The sequence below is a fragment of the Haliotis cracherodii genome, unplaced genomic scaffold (genome assembly GCF_022045235.1).
Source record: "Haliotis cracherodii isolate W230 unplaced genomic scaffold, xgHalCrac1.p SCAF_23, whole genome shotgun sequence".
Taxonomy (NCBI): domain Eukaryota; kingdom Metazoa; phylum Mollusca; class Gastropoda; order Lepetellida; family Haliotidae; genus Haliotis; species Haliotis cracherodii.
Window position 1 is genome coordinate 893,079 of NW_027266279.1, and position 22,394 is coordinate 915,472.

General features: G+C 41.6%; 1 protein-coding gene across 2 annotated transcripts in view; it reads left to right on the forward strand.

The window, feature by feature from the left end:
- Positions 1 to 22,394, forward strand: part of LOC139471618 (echinoderm microtubule-associated protein-like CG42247) — a 95,947-nt gene that overhangs the window by 12,635 nt on the left and 60,918 nt on the right. For both annotated transcript variants that reach the window (XM_071254006.1, XM_071254005.1), the window contains exon 2: positions 13,540 to 14,805. In XM_071254006.1, coding sequence (XP_071110107.1) covers positions 13,540 to 14,805 — 1,266 coding nt within the window. The remainder of the gene's footprint in view (positions 1 to 13,539; positions 14,806 to 22,394) is intronic.

Sequence of the window (22,394 nt, forward strand, 5' to 3'; positions counted from 1 at the left end):
CATACTTCGGGCTTCTCCCACATACAGTTGCTACGCCGTTATATAACTGGAATATTGTTCAAAGCGACGTTAAACCCAACTCACTCACTCAATCCAGGAAGGGTTGGTGGTCCAGCGGTTAAAGCGTTCGCTCCCTACGATGGGTTCGATTCTCTACATGGGTACAATGTGTGAACCAAATTCTGAGCGTTTCATTCACTTTTTACCTCTATGTTCCAATTCACACGGGACAACTAGTTGTATACAATTTGGTGCATGCAACACATTGCATCGTGTGAACAGGCAAGACGGTAAAACGTTTGACGTATGCAACTGGTTGGACGTGAGTTGTACGAAATAGAACATGCTCTATTTTCATGCGACAAGTCTAAACGCGTATGAAAATCACGTGATATTTACCCGTCAATTTGTAAAAAGAAAAGCGACACCGATTCACGTCGATAAGTTCTGCTTTTCGGTATTCTAAGTGTCACCACTCAATAAAGGACCTATGAAAACTAGGAACGTAGAATAACACTGTAACACATTATATATTTTGACATTTGGGTCAGTCTTATTCTACAGGTTAAACTGTTCAACTATTTGAAACGACCGGCTATGTGACTGTACACTGGAGTGATGAGATTAGGTCCAATTACGTTTCTAAAACTTAAAATACATCATACACACAAATACACGTCACAGTTTTGGATTCTGTGGGAAAGTATAAATTGTGTGTGTGATTATTTATTCAAATAACGTATAACTACATGAGAAGTGTAATTACAAAAAGTATCGGGTGTCTGCTCTTTGTCCAAACACTAATTATCATTCTAAAAAGACTCCAATTACTCCATATTCGTAAAAACTCCATGTTGGATAGTGTTGCAAAATCCCGATTCGTTTCGCGTCAGTCGAGATGCCTGTCACATCACATGCATTTCACACTCAGCTACGATACATACGTCCCTGAATTCATCATAACAATAATAATAATCATTTGACACATTGTCGAAGTCACTAACACACACGGCCCAAATGAAATCAACCGAAATATTCACGTGTCATACGACCCTGAAACCAAACCCTGTGCTCTGAAACCAAGACTCCACCAGTCTGAAAATGTAAACAAAGCAAACTTCTGGTTTTACATGTTAATATTTTCTACTATTCCGAGATTCGGTCGTCAATTTGATGCATACATTAGCTCAGATTATTACGAATATGCATGGATCGACAAACGTTGCAAGAATTGAGGAATTAATAATTAGATACTTATTTGGATAAGTCAACAGAAATCGTTCCACATGACGCCATGATTGACGCAAATCACTCACACTGACGATGGTATTGGTCTGCCTTTCCACGTAGTATCAGGGCTAGAATTGGAACATGAAAACAAATATAATGTGTTGATTTCAGGTTGAGTCTGATCACTTAACTTAAGGCCCCTTTACACAAGGCTGCGACCTTTGTGCCACCTTTGAGCGATCATAAACTGGCCAGGTCGCTCAATGGTCGCCTAAACCCAGAAAATCATGTTTCTATGTAACTGCTCCAGCTCAATCGCCCAGATTGACGGGAAAATATTTCAGCAGAACACATCCGTTACCTGGAGACCATTGAGCGACCACTGTGCCTTCATTCTGCAACAACGGCAATGCTCGTGCCTTCCCTTCTGCCTCCGTTGAGCCACCTTTGAGCAACCAACCTCCTCGGCGACCTTTATGCGACTGTTCAAAAATTGATGGCGTACATGGCGATGTCTGAACCTCCTGTGTACCACCTTGGAACGACCTAGGCAACCATTCTGCCTCCTTTGAGCTTCCAACGATGACCTGGCAAAGTTTATGGTCGCACACAGGAGGCACAAAGGTCACCGTCCTGTGTGAAGGCCCCATCACATTACCCATTTACCCTATTTCAGTTCTCAACACAATTCTTGCAGGTCGGCATTACAACTCAAAAAGTAATTGATAGTTTGAAACAAAATATGAATAGTTGTCACATGATTGTGTTCACCCTGTCCTACTCTTCCTTTTCGTCATCACACGGGAACCAAAAGTCTGAACAACGACGGACTCTTCTGACAGGTGTACAGTACTTCACAAACTCAATGTTGACAGGCATTCTCAAGTCGGCAGCTTTGATGACGTCACACCTCTCCCTATAATGCGACAAATCAATATCAAACACGGCTGTTTGAAAATAGGTGTCGTTCGAAATTAGGGTACTCGACGATATGTTTATGCGATCCCTGCATCACGGTAAAACCTACCTAATCTTCTGCGTATCATTGAACTCGCTTTGTTATGCAGGGAGGTTATCGGTAGTAATATATTAGTATACGTCAACATCAACAACGTCGCATCGTTGTACATATTTGTTATTTTCTTTGAGGTGCGGGTGAATCAGTACACAACGAATTCGGTTCATGAAGTAGTTTACTGTTTCAATCTTGAATTATAATTTGAATATTTTTTTAACCAAGTAAAATAATGCACTGCTGCAAAATGGGTACATGTATGTTGTACTGTTACTAATATTGACTAAATGTCATAGAATTAATTGTTTTAAAATAGAAATTGGCATTCAACGTGTTGTCCTTCCTATAAGATGCTTTGTGAATGTAACACACTGCAGCATATACATATTTCCTTTGGAGAATAGTAAAATATTCATTATGGCAAATTTATACAGATAGTTTAAATAAAAAAGACACTTCATTTCTTAAATTAAGAGTAAATGTATACCTGAAGGAAATTCGTCATGTTATATATTTTTAATGGTAGTAGACCGTGTCATGCCAAAAGACGTTAAAAGATGGTACTTGTTGCTACCCAGCCTGGCGATCGGCATTTAGGTGCTAAAACAAGGACTGGTCGGTTCGAGTCAGTATCCTGTGTCTGAGTGGGGTATTCATGTTACACTGCGGCATGGTATCTCAGAGAGCTAGCACAATACAATCAGCAGTAGTCCGGACAGGTACACAGACACATACTCACACGCACACACACATCACGTAAATAGTATCTGTATATTAGTTTGTTTGTTTGTTGTTTAACGCCGCACTCACCAATATTCCAGCTGTATGACGGCCGTCTGTAAATAATCGAGTCTAGACCAGACAATCCAGTGATTGACATCATGAACATCGATCCACGCAATTGGGATATGATGACATTCATCAACCAAGTCAGAGAGCCCGACCACTCGATCCCATTAGTCGCCTCTTACGACAAGCATAGTCGCCCCTTACGACAAGCATGGGCTGCTGAAAACCTATTCTCTTCCCGGATCTTCAAGGGGGTCTCCACGTGAGGCAATGTGAATAAATGTATTGAGTGTTTTCGTACAGTGCACACTTAACTGCATGTACAGTCAACGTATTTACACAGGATAGAACTGAAATTCTCTTCATGGATGGGTGCGGCGTAAAACAACAAACAAAACAAAGAAATATCGGATACTAGCTAGGTGATGACATCTCATATCCGCCTTCTGCCCACAATATTGACAAAAACAGTTTGTCAAGGAGCTTCCCGACAAAGCTATTTTCACCTATGACGATATGTTCCTAGTGAGATTTCATTGTCCAAGTAATCGTAAAATGAAATCGATTAGTGAAATGTATTAGTTTTTATTTTTCATAATTATTGAAACAAGGGTAGTTAAGCCCAAGCACTGCATGGGTGACCATTGATGTTTTGTGTGTGTTCACCTGTGGCTGAACACTTCATAAAACAACTCGGATTTGTAACGTTTGTGACTATTTAATGTTTTAAGGGTATCACAAAATACAAAGTACCGCGCGCGGGTGGCCCGATCGCCTGAGATTGGCTGTGCAGAGTTGCGTTCCTTGGGAGTGCCAGCACCCTATGATCGCAGGTTCGAGTCCCCAGATTTCCTGATAATGGTTCGTGGCTTGTCAACACCATACCCCACATGTGAAGATCCGGGTTAGAATTGGTCTTCATCAAACCATGTTTGTCCAAACTCGATTATTCACAGACCGCCGTCATATAGCTGGAATATTGCTGAGTGCGGCGTTAAACAACAAACAAACAAGCCACGCCATACCTGTCGAGGAAGATTTCACGAAAGTGGTCAACGTCTGACACACTTTTGTACGTCCACCCACATTAACTAGTGAAATACTTGACAAACTGTTCAAGGCTGCGTTGAGCTGTGTCCCGTTCTCTCGCCCTGTCGATGTTTGATTTCCCACTTGGGTACAATGTTTGAACCCTGTTACGATTCATGGACTTTTGACATACAGATGCCCGGTTTGCCCCGATCATGTTTCCAGATTTGTCAGCACCATATCCCTGCTCGTGGGTTTCAGCAAAGAGCCGTATCACTTCGTGCTCTCCTCCCATGTGAAGCTGGATATAACTGGAAGGCACAGGTACACTTCCCCACATGGTTAATTCTGTGATGCCAATTTTCTGCTGTCTCCCGTCGTGATATTACTAAAAGCCACTTAAAACCATTCTCACTCTTCTAAACAAAATCATTATTGAATAATTTCAGAAAATTTGATGATTGGGATTGTCCATCATGATAACAGATTTCGTTTTGAGTGCATGCTGTATTTCAGCATTCTCGACCTGGTATATCAAATATACCAGTTTAAATAGTTAACTACATTAAATAATCACCTACGTTAGTGACGTCCGTGTGCTCTTTATTTATTTTAAGGTAGGACACGATTTTACGAAAAGGCACATGTTTAAGTACATTACGTTGCATGCGCTTAAGTCGAAATGATCATGCGAATAACATTCATTTACATACAAGGAAATACATAATGAAAATGTGTTTTTAAACTTCTGTAGTTGCCTCAGTGTAATCATTGCAAAATATCGGATATACTTGTTTACGACGTTCAAAGAATTTTACAGAATCCCTGCGTTACAGTTTGAGTTAGTGAGTGAACCGAGCATGGCCTCGGCACTGGTTCAGACATATGAGGATGTTTAAGCTTGAAGGTGATTGAGCCATGAATTATAAATACCTCGTTTTCATGCCGTCAGTTCATCCATGAAAAGTCCAACCTTTCATGTAATAACCACCAGAAGCCATTACGTACACCAATAAAGATTATTCCCCACCAATTCACTGAAAATAGCGGGACAAAGTGTGTTCCCCTGATGAACAACACTATCGCAAAAGCACGGCAGATTTGGCGATTATGCCGTATTGTCCGTCCCAATATACGAGGGTTCTGCAGTAACTTATTGACTGTTTGTGTTTACTGTCGATTTATAGTCGGAGCAAGAAGCCGTACTTTCGTCGTGATAAATTAGTGATTCCGGATCCACTGGGCTTGTAAAGTAGGCGTCTTCGAAGGCTAAACTTCAACAATGGAATTCCTCGTATGGATTACAATGCCAGGAAATACGTTCATGCAGGGAACAAACTCTACACATGTCGGTTAAACGTGTTGTTACCTCAATTGTGAGGGTTCACATAACTAGGTGAGTGTCTTGTGTATTGTTTTGAATCTTCTTGTCAAAATGTCATGTTAGAGGGTATGAGAATGTGTATGTAGAGTGGGCGCTACTTTAAATAATACTTCGGATATAGTATAAGATGAAAGTATGCGTTGAAAAGTTTGGTAACCATTTTTGTTGAGTTGATACCTATGTACAAATATCAAACCAGTCGACAAAGACTTTTACTAATGGTATCCAATATGTTGTAAACAGTTCAAATGAGTGCATGCCTTTTAACCATTTAAATAATCGCTGAAAACAACATATTATATCGGCACACCCATATCTATTAAATGAGTATGGACCCGGGAAGATCCGGGATAGAATAGGTCTTCAGCAACCCATGCTTCCCGTTAAAGGCGTCTATGCTTGTCGTAAGAGGCTACTAACGGGATCGGATGGTCAGGCTCGCTGACTTGGTTGCATGTCATCGTATCCCAATTGTGTGGATTGATGCTCATGGTATCAATCACTGCACTGTCTGGTCCCAGACTCGATTATTTACAGACCGCCGTCATATAGCTGGCATATTGCTGAGTATGGCGTTAAACAACAAACAAAACAAAAAAATGATTAATATGCTATTTTGTCATATTAAATGCAATGTTCAGAAGGTCTTGTTGCGATCCGTATCGCAATAATATCGGTGCACTGGGTCCATTTGCACAAAGATGCAACTGTATTGAGGTTGAGGTTGAAGTCAACGTTGCTGGCGTGCAACCAGCCCGCGAGGATTCCGAAGCAGAATGGCTCCCAGGTTCCTCACAGATTTCAAATCAGCACAAGTTGCCTCATGTCTGATTGCGTGTCATGATACCCGTTTGTCTTAACCGTTGCTCGTGCAATCCACCGCATGCCATCTTAGATATGTCCAAGCGTCGGGTCAGAATAGGTCCCCGGTAACCTATACTTATCACACGAGGTGACTACATTCACCTGGTGGCATGACTCAATGACCTGGCTGGTCGCGCGTCATCGGACCGCGACGGCGTCAAACAAGAACTGAACGACAGAACATAACTTTATTCACTCAAGGCTACATAGGTAGTTATTGGAGATCAATATGCAAGTATATGGCGGCAGATTATATACTACTTCAACTTACTGATTATTTGACGGAAAACACTTTCATATGTCTTTAAAAATGTCTTTAATATGATGGTAATCTTACTTTTAAAAACATTTTCAAATTAAAAATAGAAGGGCTCTTTAGACAGTATAATGGCAATAATGTCTTTCTCACATCTACAAATTATTCACAAACAAATAAATAGTGATACTCATCTCCAATATTAATTAGATTAGCATAAGAAATATTTTCTCTCTATCAGAGGTTATGGTACCACAGACCTAGCTCAGCTGGTTTTCGGTGCTTTCAAAATCTGAATGTATTTTTGTCAAATAAATTTATTGGACAGATTTTGTAAATAAACTTCATTTTCAATAGTATCCTTGATTATATTATAGAATTTACCCTTGGATGAAGAATCTATGTCAGATCTCCAGTTTTGGATATATTGGACCTAGCAAGGGAATGTAGTTCCTTGGTAGCAGCCAGACTTTATAAACAACAGTGAACAACATTGTCCGACATTATGAAAGAGATTGGACTGTTTAGTGAGTGAGTTAAAATTTAACATAGCATCGGCATTATTTCAGCCACATAGCGACGAGTATTGGACTGTTTAAGCCTGAGGCGTTGTTGTCAATCACAGCCTGACGGCAGACGCATGTCCTGGTATATTGAGTCTGCCCTCTACGATTCACTGCTGCAGCTGACACAAGGTAGTATGACACTGGACTGAATTGGACTCATTTGGTTAGCGAGTTAATGAGTTCATTCAATGTTGTAATGTTTAGTCACACATTGTTAATCGCTCAATCAGCTCCTTACGTCATGATGGCTACACCAATGATGATCACTTCTTCAAAGATTTAGGGGCAACGGTTGTCCCAGTGAGGCGTCGCCTTTGGCTGTGAAGAGGTGCTGCGATAGTATAAAAATGGGTTCGAATCTCGGCTCGCCCCGATTATGTTTCTAGGTTTGCCAGCACCATACTCGAGCTCATGGGTTTGACCAAAGTGACCGACGTCTGAGACCTGCGTCACTTCGGGCTTTTCTCCCACACCAAGCTCACTGTCGGGATAGATCTAAAAATATTTTTTCAAAGCGTGATACACCAAACTCAAGGATTCAACGAAATAGTTTGATTTTGTTTTTCATTTAAGCCCGTGCTTTCATTGTTAACTTTACATATACACAGTTACATAAAATGCAGATGCAATGAAATACGCCCAGCCTTTAACCGATACGTAGTTTGTTCATCATTGATAACGATCAAAGCTTGTTAGTATTCCCATCACAATATCGGATCGATTATCGAATCAAGGTCGGGTCTGTTTCTGTTTATTGTTTCTTACTGGATGCCTGGCTGTTATTGCTGTCAAAACCTAATACGACGATAATGCCACTACAAATATAAACACTAAGTAAGGATAAACTTGTCATAATAAAGAGATGTGACTCTCTTTGGAGGTATACGAGCATTCCTTATCATTGATTGGCTTCAACCAGGGACTCCCATGAAGTCTGTATGTGAGGAGTGATGACGCGTTCAAGATTATTGCACTCAATATTATAGCGTGTTGTGTGCACGTGTGTGTATGACTAGCCTGGATGAATGTCGGTTTTGTAGTGCCAGCCTACTGAGATACCAATTCGCATTTAACATGGATACCCTACTCAGACACAGTATACTGACTCCGACAAGTCCTTGATTCCTTCCCTTAAAGGCGATCGCCAGGCAGGGAAACAACAAGTACCATATTTTAACATCTATTGGTATGTGTCGAGAACGGTGACAGAACCACCGACCTTCTGCTCTCCGGGCCGACGTTCTATCCACTGGACCCCCAGACGGCGGACTGCCGTCTGTAAGTGACTGTAGTTCCTATATCGATTCTCTCACGCGGAGTTCGCAATACTTGACGTACATAAATGAATACAATAACACGACTCGTATGTTACCCCCGTGCAACTGTCAGTCAGTTCATAATACTGATTACTGTTGCATGTATTTGCATCAATATCCGAGATAAGATACTTTGACACGTATGTAATAAAAATACTCTATTTATGATGAACACTTCACTATATATATGATTATTATGACGAAGGAAAATAAACCAAAAGCAAACTAATTATATATTCAGCTGATACTTATAATTTGAGCATATTAAAAACAATGTGTATGTGTAATTAAAATTTGCGCTTTCTCTGTGTAAGATCAAGGTCAAGGTCAACAACAACGACGGTGCCGTGTTTCCAGCGTTTATGTTATTACGTGTGTTATTACGTGTGTTATAACGTGTGTTATTACGTGTGTTATAACGTGTGTTATTACGTGTGTTATAACGTGTGTTATTACGTGTGTTATAACGTGTGTTATTACGTGTGTTATAACGTGTGTTATTACGTGTGTTATTACGATTCGATCAGTGAAAGGTACGATAGCTGAACAAATCCATTTATTGACATTTTGATAAATGTTGTCACGAGTGCATGACTTTGCCTAACTTTTATTAACAAGATTTTGATATTGCAAGCTCTGTGACTGTTGTTTTTGTACCAATTTGAACTTTAACAACAGTATAGAAGTTTCATCAAATGACATTTAGACATTAAGAAGAATATTATAGTCTACAGTATTTTTATTAATAGAATTGAATCGGTTCACTGTCATGCATATTTCATCACTATGACTGCATCGGGGAAGTGTTTATTGAGTACATGACGTCACTTTGAAGCATTATTCCATCACTGTGACTACGTGGCAAGTCTGTATTGAGTACATACCGTTACTGGCAAACACATTTCATCACTGAAACTGCATGGCAAATAAATAGTGTGTACATGCCGTCACTGGCAAGCGTTATTCCATCACTGTGACTGCGTGGAAAGTCTACATTGAGTACATACCGTCACTGGCAAACACCCTTCAACCTTTGACGGCATTGCATGGAGACATCGACATTCGCAACATTCGCAACAACGCAACCAAGTGTCTTTGGTAACATAAAGTATTCATAAGTTTGAAACTGACACCGCAGATCACATGGACATTTTACAGCACACGGAGTTTGATGGATGCCTTGTAGTATAGCCTCTCTTCAAATGTTCCAAGTCATGGTTTTCCAATGAACATGGTTGATTTGTTGGATTTTAAGGTAGGGAAAAACACACGGATACTAGAGAACAGAGCCAAGCTCGCTGATGCAATGCCACCATAGCAGAACCAAAATACATATATCTTGTGTTTTGTGGCGTTAGGTTTCTGCGAACTATGCACTATTTTCCGCTGTTCAGTATTCAATATGATTATTCATATTGTCATATCTGGATACAGAATATCGGTACTCCGGGTTCTTCGATACTATTTGGATGACCTCAAATACAGAAGGATGAACTCCACTTAGAACCAGTCCTTTCGTTCAAGAATGTGTACTTTGATATACACGTATATGGAGGAAAGGTTATTTAACATTAATCAGTAAAACATGTTTTACTACCCAAACAGAGGTCATGGTCGCAAGCTGCGGGTAAATGGATCAGGTTTGTAGGAAGGGTTTAATGCGCGTCATCGTAGCCCCATGGCATGCATGTCCCCCCCCCCCCCCCCCTACCCCCACCACACACACACACACACACACACACACCCGATCCGCCTCGACAATATACAACTCTACATCATACAGCTGGGTGCTGGCCGGATGTTGCGAAAAACAACAAAGAATATAACGGAGACCAGATATTACCAGAGAGTCACATGATAATTCAATTTTGAAAACTTCCACTCGAGTTCAAAACAGGATCCGGTGCAAAGACTCATTCACGGCGCCTTCCATATCATGTTGTTCACCCGACAACTGCATCAACAGCGTATTACAAAACCATTTCGCAATACAGTATGCAATCGATCATCTTGACGGGAGGGTTGTAACAGGATATTATTATGCATATCATTGGCGTTATCCGTTGTCCTTTTTCCATTTCTCTCCATGCAATATGCAAGCAATCTTGTTCCGTAATGTATTACCCAAGCAGAATTTAACAGGTTGTCCATTATTACAAATACCTCTTCAAGAACCCGAATTCATGCATATTCATGGTATGCGGACTGTTTGGGCGGTTGCCGAGAACAACTGCGGTATTTTAGGGGGTGAGATGAGGTGAAATGGGGCAAAACGTCGTTACAGATTTTTGCACTTATATTGTGACGTGCATGTAGGTATGTGTGGATGCTTGCTCTAGTCCTGACTAATGCCTATTTGATGATGGTAGCCTACTGAGATACCACGCCGATGTTTAACATGAATAAACTCAACTCAGATAAAGTATGCTGACAGCGAGCTGACCAGTCCTAGTTATAGCCGAGCCGACCATTTATTAATGCCGCGCACCAGGCACGGTATGAACAAGTACCATCTTTTAACACATTTTGCTTTGACGCGGCCGGGGATCGAAAGGCGACCTTCCGTTCTCCGGGGGACGCTCAACCACTAGGCCATTGAGGTGGTGCCTTAATTATCTCAGCTGAACCACTTTCAGTCTCAGCCGATTAGCTAGTGAGTAGTAATTGTCGTTGCATAGGAAATATATCCGTCGTGTAGAGGGGGAAATCGGGCGATCAGGAACTGCTTCAAAAGATCCCCTGGCCGCCGCAGTGAAGTGGATAGAGTGTTTGACCGGAGAACAGCACGTATGGGGTTCGATCCCTTTCCGTCTCTAACCATAAGACTTTAAAATATGGTAGTTTTTGTGACCCTGCCTGGCGCTCGGCATTAAGTGGATATCACAAGGACCGGTAGGCCCTGAGTCAGTATACAGTAAACTACGTTTATAACGAACACGCTTATAACGAACTGCTTTTCTGGCCCCTAGCGGATATAACGAACTGTTTTTCTGGCCCCTGGCGGATATAACGAACTGTTTTTCTGGCCATTTGATGTATATGTGCTGTACATATGCTTATAACGAACTTCGGTTATAACGAACTAAAGTCTGTGGTCCCTTTGAGTTCGTTTTAACCGTAGTTTACTGTACTTGTCCATGTTAAACTGCGATGTGGTATCTCAGTGGGAAAGCACTAAAAACTTGACATAAATGCAGGATGATACAGGCGGGCTTGTTTCCCCATATATCGTGAATAGTTGTTTGATCCTAACTACTTTATATCACACAAATGATAAATGAAATCGATATATTCTCAATCTCACGAAAACATATAGTTTAAAACGTGTTTACCTCATCGCGCCATGCGTGAAATAAGAACATACGACATAAAGTTCCTTTCCCAGTGTATAACGATTGTAAATTCTAAATCGATCCCGACCTTTCCCGTTCACAGTCCACGAAAATGCGTCGACATAAAGAGTGTCAGGGTAGGCCGTCGTATGACAAGCATTATGTGTATAGACACTCGAGATTAATGGATAATATCATGCTTTCCTTAACACCACAGTAATATGAGCAAGAAGCCACACCGAGTGTTCAAGTGGTCTCCCATAGACGTTTTCTGTGTACAATTAATGCAGGCAGACTCAGCCGGTGACTCATGATCAGTGTGTACCTTATGTAGCATAGCTACCGTACGGGAAGGATATTTAATAACTTGACTTCTTTAATATTCTGGATTGTGAAGAGTCGCGGCAACTTTATGTGCCTGGCGTTGCCAGGTTATAAGGATATTTGATATTTTTAAATTGTCACAATGTTCATATTTTGTGATCAGAAAACCAATTGGCTATTCTTGATATTGCAGGAACCAAAATATTAATTTCAGAGAGACCTTGTTCCCTGTGTACTTTTAAACTATTCCCATAAAACGAAACTGCTTCATATTTCTGGGAGCACGGGTGGTCAAGTCGTCTAAGGCGCCGTAATTCGCTGTGCGGACGCCAGAAACCTATGATTGTGCGTTCGAATCTAGGTTTTTCCGCTTATGTTTCTGTGACCCGTACTCGTGGGTTTTACCAAAGTGGTAAACGTCTGAGACATGAATCACTTAAAGCTGGAATACTGGAATACTGTTCAAAGCCGCGCAAAACCCAACTCACTCACTCACTCACTCACTTATACACTGGCATTGGTGCAGGTGTGAGAACACTAAATGTGACAGCCGTGGGAGAATATGGTTGCTTCCTGCTATTTCTGAATAAAGCAGTAAAATGCAGTATTTGTTTCATTAAAGCTGCCTTTGCCTCTGACAAGATAACTACGTTTAGCATGACGAAGTGTTATATAACTTAGTCTCCGAAGAGACACAGTTGGTTAAGCAATGTAAAATTTCTTCCTTTACATGTGGTGCAGACATTTTTCAAGATGCTAACAGCTCTAAAACCTTGTAGAACGTATTTTCACCGGCGTTTATAGTAGATATACGCCCGCAACAGTAGTGTGCGACAATTGCACGCATGCGCGCTGTGGCGACTGTAGGATATGTTAAATAACCTCCAACATGTTCAGTGGACTCGTCTCTCAGGACGTTAACAAGGGACGTTGCTCCATACGAGTTGGAAATGCTGCGTTTAGAATTGACAATGGAAGAAAATATAATTCTTGAAAAGATCACTATTAAAACTGAATAATTTTTATTCGAAATGTTGTACAATCAGGCATTCACATTTGATGAATGGAAATCTTCATAGCGAACCTTGTGATATCGACCTCGCGTGCCCCTCTGCCTCAGCGAATATGGTTTTACACCACTTTTAACAATATTTCAACAATATCCCAATTGCGTGGATCGATGCACATGATGTCAATCATTAAATTATCTGGTCCAGACTCGATTATTTACAGACCGCCGCCATATACCTGGAATATTGCTGAGTGCGGCGTCAAACAACAAACAAACAAACCCCATTTACTTGATGAAGGACAATGACGTCATAGAAAACGTTGTCTCTCAGTCTATATACTCTCATATAATCATGATTAACATGTTCTTGGAATACTAGCATAAAAAGTGACACCTTTATATATTGATTCCTCTGTTCCCAGAATGGCCCGGATGTCCCTAAGAAGGATATCAACGTTGTGTTCAAGCGTCAACTTCTCAACCCCGATGATTACATGCTAGAGGAGCAGTACTGGCGTCCACCGGGCATGGCGGTGGTTGACGTCAATGGGCGACTGATCTACGACGGGGGCGGGGACGCCGATCTGGAGGCATCCGAGGGCGAGGTGGAGATGGAGGAGAAGTCGGATGAACCCCAGACCTTTCATATAAGGGAATATGAGACCCCCGGTAGAAAAATCAGCAGAGATGTTCGGGTCATCAGTCAGACAGGCAACGTTAGTCAGGTCAGTCAGGTTGGCCCTGACGTACAGGTCTCTCAGGGCAACCGTGATTCAGACAAGCAATATGCTCAGGTCAACCGCCTTGGTCCAGGCAATCAGCATGGTCAGGCGTACAATTTAGGTCAGGTCAACAGTGTAGGTCAGGTCAGTCCGGTCAAGGACGATGGATATGGTACCGAGTCGACCCCGTATTTGACGGTTCCTAACAGTGAGTCCCAGACATTACATATTCGTGAATATGATGGACGACAGCGCAAGGTAAGCTGGGATGTGAAAGTACAGAACCCCGTTTCGACCATCAGAGACGATGGGTATGGCACCGAAGGCACCCATCATCAAAACTGGGTTAACGGTGAAAGCATTGAGAATCAAGGTCAAAGTGTGATTGATAGGGACCAAATTCTGTTATCCAATGAAACAGGAATTGTGTTGAAATCATTCAGCGGCATTCTACAGGAAGATCTTGGGGGTGCTTTTTCGGAGAGAACTATTCACCTCGATACAGGTAGATCTCACAAGAGTCTTCCAACAAGTGTTTACGGTAGGAAGTTACAAGACTATTACAATTTCGACCAGCCGAAAGGCAGAAAAGTAGATCCAAGGCGTTTTCAAGATGAAAAACGTGCGACCAGAGCTTCCATTCTCAATAAAGCAGAGTCTTTGCTGAACGACAGACGTACGTCTGGAACTAATGACTACTCAAGTGATGACGAGATCAAATTTCCGTCAAGGACTAAACCGCGACGACGAAACTCTCCTTTTAAACGAGGAGGTCATGCGACAGACACTGAGGTCACGCTTAAAGCCAAACACCGAGAAAAGACGTTAACGTCACCGGAAGTTGAGACTGATATCACGCCGAGATCTCTAAAGGTCAAGCGAACGCTGCCGAAACACGTACTTTCTCGTCTAAACAACGCCCCAAAGCGTAAGGTCAACGCTGTTAAACGACCGATCAAGAAAAGGGTAAGTGATTTTAACTATAAGATGTTGAATCATTGAAAAACGTATCTTTTAGTAGTGAGGGTGTGTTGTGTTGAGAGTACGTGCCATAACTTCACTCTGACCTTGACCCTGAAGATAAATGGGCGATGGGGCAATTTAGTGCTTAAAGCGTTCGCTCATCGCGCCGATTACCCCAATTTACCCATATCAGCACATCTCCAAGAGATCTAAATAAAACATTTATACTTATGGGAGAATATAACGGATCGTAAGAAATGAATGGCATTACATTGGTCATGACTTGTGCCATGGACAGTAACCCCGGAACCCGGTCAAGTGCTTGACGTCATCTGCTCTGGGTGCGGGTTCTGATGGTAGCCCTGGGGATCTGGAGTCACCATCCTTGCAGAGATGTAGAGTCGGGCCAGATTGCTTGGTGCCACAGGACTTTTGGGCACACGACGTCCAAATGTACATCACAAATGTCCTGCCAGCATGTCCTACCTGTATTGAATGACGTTGAATGTAAATTACATTCAACAGGAAATGGTTCTTAGGAGGTTGAATGTGACCACAGCGTGAACTGTTCCTGGTCACTCCTTTTGCGACCATTTTTATTTTTTCCACAGGAATTTATTCATGTACCTATCAAAACACAATGTGTCTCAATCATCAACAGTTGTGAATTAATATATGTGTCACTACAAGACATGGATTGGGGCGGTGGGGTATCCCGCCATGACGTAAAAAAAACCCCACTCACTCACTTACACTTCGCGAACCCCAGTTAGTTACAATCACCATAAGTAGTGAATACTGGGACAGCGGGACGGGATCTCACGAGACAACTGTGATTCAAATGATGATCAGATTAACAATCATTGCATGTTTTATTGTTCTGATGCACAAAGAGTTATCGGGTCGACGTGTATTCGTTCGAGTTTCAAAATACAGGTTAGTAAAAAAGTGTTCGTGACAAACAACGAATATAACGAACCAACCTCAGCTGTTCGTTTTAAGCTTCACTATACACATGTTGATTCTTAATTCATGTGGCCTGGGAGACCCAGTCGTCTGAGGCGCTGCGATTCGCCATGGTTTGTGGGTTTCACCAAAGTGGTAAACATCTTAGACTTGCATCATTTCGCGCTTTCTTCCCACATTAAGCTGACACCCCGTGATATCACCGGAACACTGTTCAAACCCAATTAACCCACTCTTAATTCTTGACTCACACGCACAATACATACGTTGAACCATTACCACGTCAACACCAGAGAATAACCAGTCTCGATTATCCGCCAAAACAGATTCCATTGAGCGTAAAGGGCAAAACAGCGATGACAATATTACCAATACAGCCCGTGCAAGTCTATAATCGTGGGCAAGATTACTGCAGTTTCTGAAATCGAAGAGAGTGTCTGGACTAGATGTTCGTGTACGTGACAATTATATGAATGGATCACTAAAAATCAGTGATAACACCAGGTGTTGATGTTCACGTGACAGGTTCACCCGTGTGAAGAAACAACTTTCAACTCAGTCTTGTAACTTTAACTGAATTATCTGAAGGTACTGGTTGCTTTGGAAAGAATGACCTGTCATGCGTTCTTGTGTTCGTGATGTTTTATATCAGTACTTCAAACAAGATGAAAAGGGCACACCATCGTAAAAAAAATATGTTCAACATCACTTTGGTCAAGTAGTATCACATTGATACCAAGTCATTGCTCCAATGACTTCCCTTTGCTTTGCAGTAGTCACCGGTGTTTTCATCAAGTCTCGTGTGAATGTGACATCCCTCCACTAACTCTCCAACGTACAGCCGTCAGATCCCCCCCCCCCCAATCCATTATGAGACGCTCTAAAACATTTCCAAACGCTGTTCCAGATAAGGTTGCCCGGCAATATAAACAGGTGTTTCACCAGGGTGGTTTTCTACTCACCAGGCGCCAGAGAGTAACCTGGTTGTTGAAGATGAAGCAGGATGGTTTATGTTGGGTTATTGCATTGTGTTACCCAGAGCGCATCTGTCGTGACATTATAATGAGGATAAACAAGATTTACAATCATGGTGACCGTATGTGTACTTGTCATGGGAGGTTAGGTGAAATTGTTTAACGTCGTGTTCAACATGGTTGCCCTTGTATAACGACGTGCATGTGTGTGGCTGCTTGTACTGGTCCGGATGTTGTACAGATGGTTTGTGTTTAACGCCCCACTCAGCAACATTCCAGCTATATGAAGGCGGTCTGTAAGTAATCGAGCCTGGGACCAGACAACCCGGTGATTAATATCATGAGCATCGATCCACTCATTTGGGATCGATGACATGCATCAACCAAGTCAGCGAGCCTGACCACACGATCCCGTTAGTCGCCTCCTACGACAAGCATAGTCACCTTTTAAGTATGGGTTGCTGAAGACCTATTCTACCCCGGATCTTCACGGGTCTCGGCATTAAGGAGTCAGTGTACAGTGGCTAAGTGGGGGTATTCCTGTTAAACTGCGGCATGGTATCTCAGTGGGCTAGCACTATAAAATCGGCATTGCCTCCGTGGTCTTGTGGTCGAGCCAATCTCATTAATATCAGATCTTAGTTCTCGCTATTGCTTAACAAAAATCTGAGGACATCCCATTGCGGGTCACGTCAGAACGACCTTTCATCCGACCAATCAGAGCCTCGCTTACCAGATCATGAAAGTGACAGTCGTAATGTGTTTTCTGGTCGTGCAACTTCGAAAACGTAAATACGGGGTATTCAGAACGACAGTTACAGTCCGAACGACTGATTCCGTCAAAATTATCGTCTATCTCTCGCTTGTGTGGGATAAACATTTGAACGGAGGAGGCGTTGCACAGTACGTGGAAAGCACTGCCACACAATCTCAACCATATATAAGACATTCCGGAATGTTCGTTTGTTTAGTTTTCAAAATTTTAATCGAGAACTGTGTCAACATATTTTTCAAGCGTAGTCTGAAATGGAAGTCGCCAGGTTGAAACGAGTGCCGTAAAGCTCGAGAAAGCTGCTTTCCAATTGGCTGATGTCGACTTCTTGTTGGTCATTTCAGTGGTCAGTCAAAGTTCGCGAGAGGTCGTTCTGACTTGACCCGCAATTGGATGTCCTCAGATCGTTGTTTAGAGGCAGCGAGAACTAAGATCTGATTTTAATGAAATTGGTCGTCGAGCCAAACCGGAGAGCTGAATGTTCGGGACTCCATCCTCGGCCGCGTCATACCAAAAGACGTTAAGAGATGGTACTTGTTGTTACCCTTCCTGACGCTCAAAACAAGGACAGGTCGGCTCGGAGTCAGTTTAGTTGTTTGGTCCACAAATTCACCAAAGGAGCATCAAAACGTGGTCAGTATCAATCATGAAATACTTGAGTATGCTAATTGTTCATCTGTACACAATGTTAGAGACATGTGTCTTGACGAAACTTGCCAATTACTGACAGGTTGCATGGAAAACAATTATTTGCGCGAAACCTCAGAATTAACTATATTTTATTTGAGATCGAGATACAGTTGCTTAACTCGTGCTTAACTTCAGATATAATTAATACTAACCCAATTGGGTGAGGTTAACTAAGGCTAGCTAAGGTTGTTTTGTTCAATGGTGCCATATGAAATACTAGCCCCCCCTCCCCCCCACACACACACACAAACGTGCATGCACGTCGCATTATCAGTGCAATAATCCCATTTCACCATAAAACTATTGTGTCGCTTGTGACTCCGTTAGTTTAGTTAACTGAGCTGTTAATTTGAATCTGATCCCACGTCTGATTTTTCACACGTTGTGCGCAACATTATTCAAGTCACTCACTCACCAGCGTTCCAGAAGAACACGTTGATTCAACTGTTGCTTTGAACACGTGTTTTATGGTAACTGTTTCTAAGATATAAATTAGTCATGCAATGATCATTGCAATCACTGAAGCAAAAAGGCATCGATACAGAACAAAGACAGCATAATCAATCAATTCACAAAGCCAAATGGTATCTTTGGGTCATTCAATGTTATATGTTGGAACTGTGAGAAGACGGGACATCACAGGCCAAGTATCGGTAGGTATTGCATGTTGCATACACGTGTATATTATTTTGGATAGAAGAAGGACAGACATGTAGTTAAGTCGTGTTCATTCAGCATGTACACTCATATATCCTAAATACCATGTACATTAATTCATTTGTCCAGATACCCGTGAAGACCAGAGTTAGAACTGATTTTGAGCAATCCACGCTTGTCGTTAGAGGCGGGTGGTCAGGCTCGCTGACTTGGTCTGTAGATTTTAGTCAAACAGTTTATTTGAGATTCATAGGACTCTTCTCTGATATTCGCTAACTACATGTATCTTGTATCTTTGGGCTTGTAATCTGCCTGAGATCCTGTCTTAGTTATCTTTATTACGTGTATACACCTTAGTTGGAGAATATTGCTTTTAGGTTTTAAAATATTGAGATGCTTATATGGAATATGGAATGAAATATGGATGCTTCCATTGGCTGTTTCTCTGTCGGTTTGGATGTTGACATGTGTCGGGTAGTCTAGTGGTTAAAACGTTCGCCCGTCACGCCTAAGACCCGGGTTCGATTCTCAACAAGGGCACTTTGCGTGAAGCCCATTTCAGGTGTCCCCTCGCAGAGATATTGCTAGAAGTTTTAAAAGCGGCGTAAAAACATGCCCACTCACTCTTTATGTTTGTATGTACTGATAGAATCTACTTGACAAATTAGAAAGTGGCATAAAAGTATGTGAGTATCGAACGGAATTTCTCTCATCGACTTTAAAATACATTGTATATATATATATGTAGCTCTGATGCTAGGTTTTTTTGTCAAATAAGACAGTGAATGAAACACCCCAAGATATGCATTTTAATTGTTTGCGATTTTTTTATATATCAGATGGAAAGTGTACTTATGTATTCTCTCACGAATAACCACGAAGAATTGTGAATATATAAATTGTAAAGAGGGTTTAGGCGAATAGAACATTATCAATTTGAATGTAAAGCTCATTCAAGTGACACTTGATCCGCATTGACAAGTCGTGTAGTGTACTCGTGTTTGTATATATGTATATATGCGGTCCGACCAAACAGTTTATAGCGCGCGGTACTGTCCAGGGTGCCGGTCGTGTTTGACAGCGTTTATCTAATTTGATTAATCACTCCAGTCGGTTCGTTCAGAGTCGCGTCTGTTGACTGTCCTGCTTTGTAGTGATAGTCGTTAAGATCCCCGACTTCTGTCGTCCGTTAATTGGCTCTCAATGTGTATGTAAGTTATCTGGAGTGTGAAACGCTGGGCGGGAAGACTGGTGATGCGAGCTCCGGACATAATGGAGATACAGCCTATTCAATTCATTGTTCAGCAAACTAGAGATAAAAAAATCAGTCTCCATAGCCCAAAATGGAAATTCAAGGAAGATCGACATGGCACAACCAAATTCAACCCAAAATCCACAAAAATCATACTCTTGTTGAAACGAATAGAAAGTTGAAGTAGCCATCTCACGCCTCAGACACTGTCACACAAAGTGCCATGCCCGTCTTGCAATCAGCCTGAATCCATTGCTCACTTGTGCAAGAATGACAAGACCATGCCCCAGCGCGGGCTCAGTTGAAACAAGAATCTTCTAAAGCCAAGAGATCAAATAGTGAAGGCCAAACTTACTCTGTTTCTGAAGGATGGTCAAGATCTCTAGATAAACAGACCAGCCAAAGATATTCTATCAATTTCCAAAAATCAAAAATAAATCATATCAATACGAAAATAGAAATCTCATCAATGCAAAAGCATAATTCTTATCAATTCTAAAACTTACACAAGATATGTGTACCCTACTCAATCGTGAGAGTGTCTCAAAGAGGGACAGGTCAGCCGAAATCACTGAGGCAGAAGGCGACCTCTTAAACACTTGAAACAACAACAGAAATGCTGAGGTCGTCTTTCTGTGCAGTGAACGCTACTTATGGTGGTGATTGATGGCTTTATATTTGCCTTGTACATTTTCCCATAACGGCTTTGACATTATATTGTGGCAATTGTATGACTGTTGTATTCTTCTCACTTGGTGTCGTCACTGATTTCCTGTGATCCATTCATATAATTGTCACCGTTATTTTGCTTTTCACGCCCACTGGAGCCTGTTTCGGTGGAAAATCGAGACAGGTTATTCTCTGGCGGTGACGTTTTACATTTTCTTTGATGCCGCGGGATTGATTTAAAGAGCAAATGTGGGTTTCAGCTCCCGTATTGTTATGGCAGGGTCATTAAAAGAAGCAACAAAAAATTATTACGATTCGTATTTCCATGAAGCGTCTGTAAAATGTCGTGTCAGTCATAAGCAGAATGCGTGTTGTTACCGTGGATGGTGGGTTGTTTGTTTGGTTTTTTAGGAGACACATATACTGTGTTTTCAATGTAAAGCTAGATTACCTATAGATTTAACTGCGCTAAATTTGAATTTGGAAAGGTGAATATTGTTGAGTGCGGCGTTAAACAACAATTCCCTTTGTAGATTTCTATCGTGTTTTCTGCACGAAATTTATTGCCACACAACCTTTGTAAATTGTAGTAACCGCAACTTTGCAAGCAACACACAATGCATGCGCCAGCCGTAGACTTTTAAGGTCATTGTACCACAGCGAAAACGTGCTGAGTCAGCGAAACCAACTGAATCTAATAATCTATGGCCGAGGCAGATCAAACGGAATGCGTTCATTTACCAGTCAATGTACGATGTCCTGTACACACTCGCTAAACATATTTGTGTAAATATGAACAATCACAATATCAACTTCAATTCTACTCACGGTGCAATCCACACAAAGTTGAGTGTTGTGTGCTAGCTTGATTATGGTTGCTGCCAGGGATCGTGAATATGTTATAATGTCATAAAAATTCCCCAAAATATTCATGATCACTCACTCTTTGTTCGTTGTAGTAAAAAACAACTAATCTTATTATCATCAGATAGGTTTAAACCAGTTTTAATTTTTGGATATATTCCATTTATTTATACAAATAAAAGCGACAAAACCCTTTCGATTGTACGATTCCTACTATATAATGAGAATGTATTCATCAATCACTATCAAATAGCGATGATACCAGGTGTTCGTGAACAGGTGGGCGTGTCCTGCTCCACCGGTGTGTGTTGTTTTTGTCATGCCAACCGTGGCCATGTTTCTTTCTATCCATGTTTCTAGCCACAGAGGGTCGGTGGGGTAGCCTAGTGGTTAAAGCGTTCGCTCGTCACGCCGGGTTCGATTCCCCATATGGGTACAGTGTCTGAAGCCCATTTCTGGAATCACCGAAGTGATATTGCTGGATTATTGCTAAAAGCGGCGTAAAACCATCCTCACTTACCCTAGCAACAGAGTACGCCACGGCCTCACTTTACAAATCATGATGTGGTCCAGAGAAACATATTATTAAGTGGCATTTTAGAGGTATACAGTTTAAAAATGAAGACCCTATAGATGAATCGTATGTAATCAGTTATGTCACAGTCCGTCAGTTGCTGAAAATAAAACGTGACTCACGTGGTACCACGTTCACAAGCACGGGCTGACACGTTCTGTTCATGAACATCTC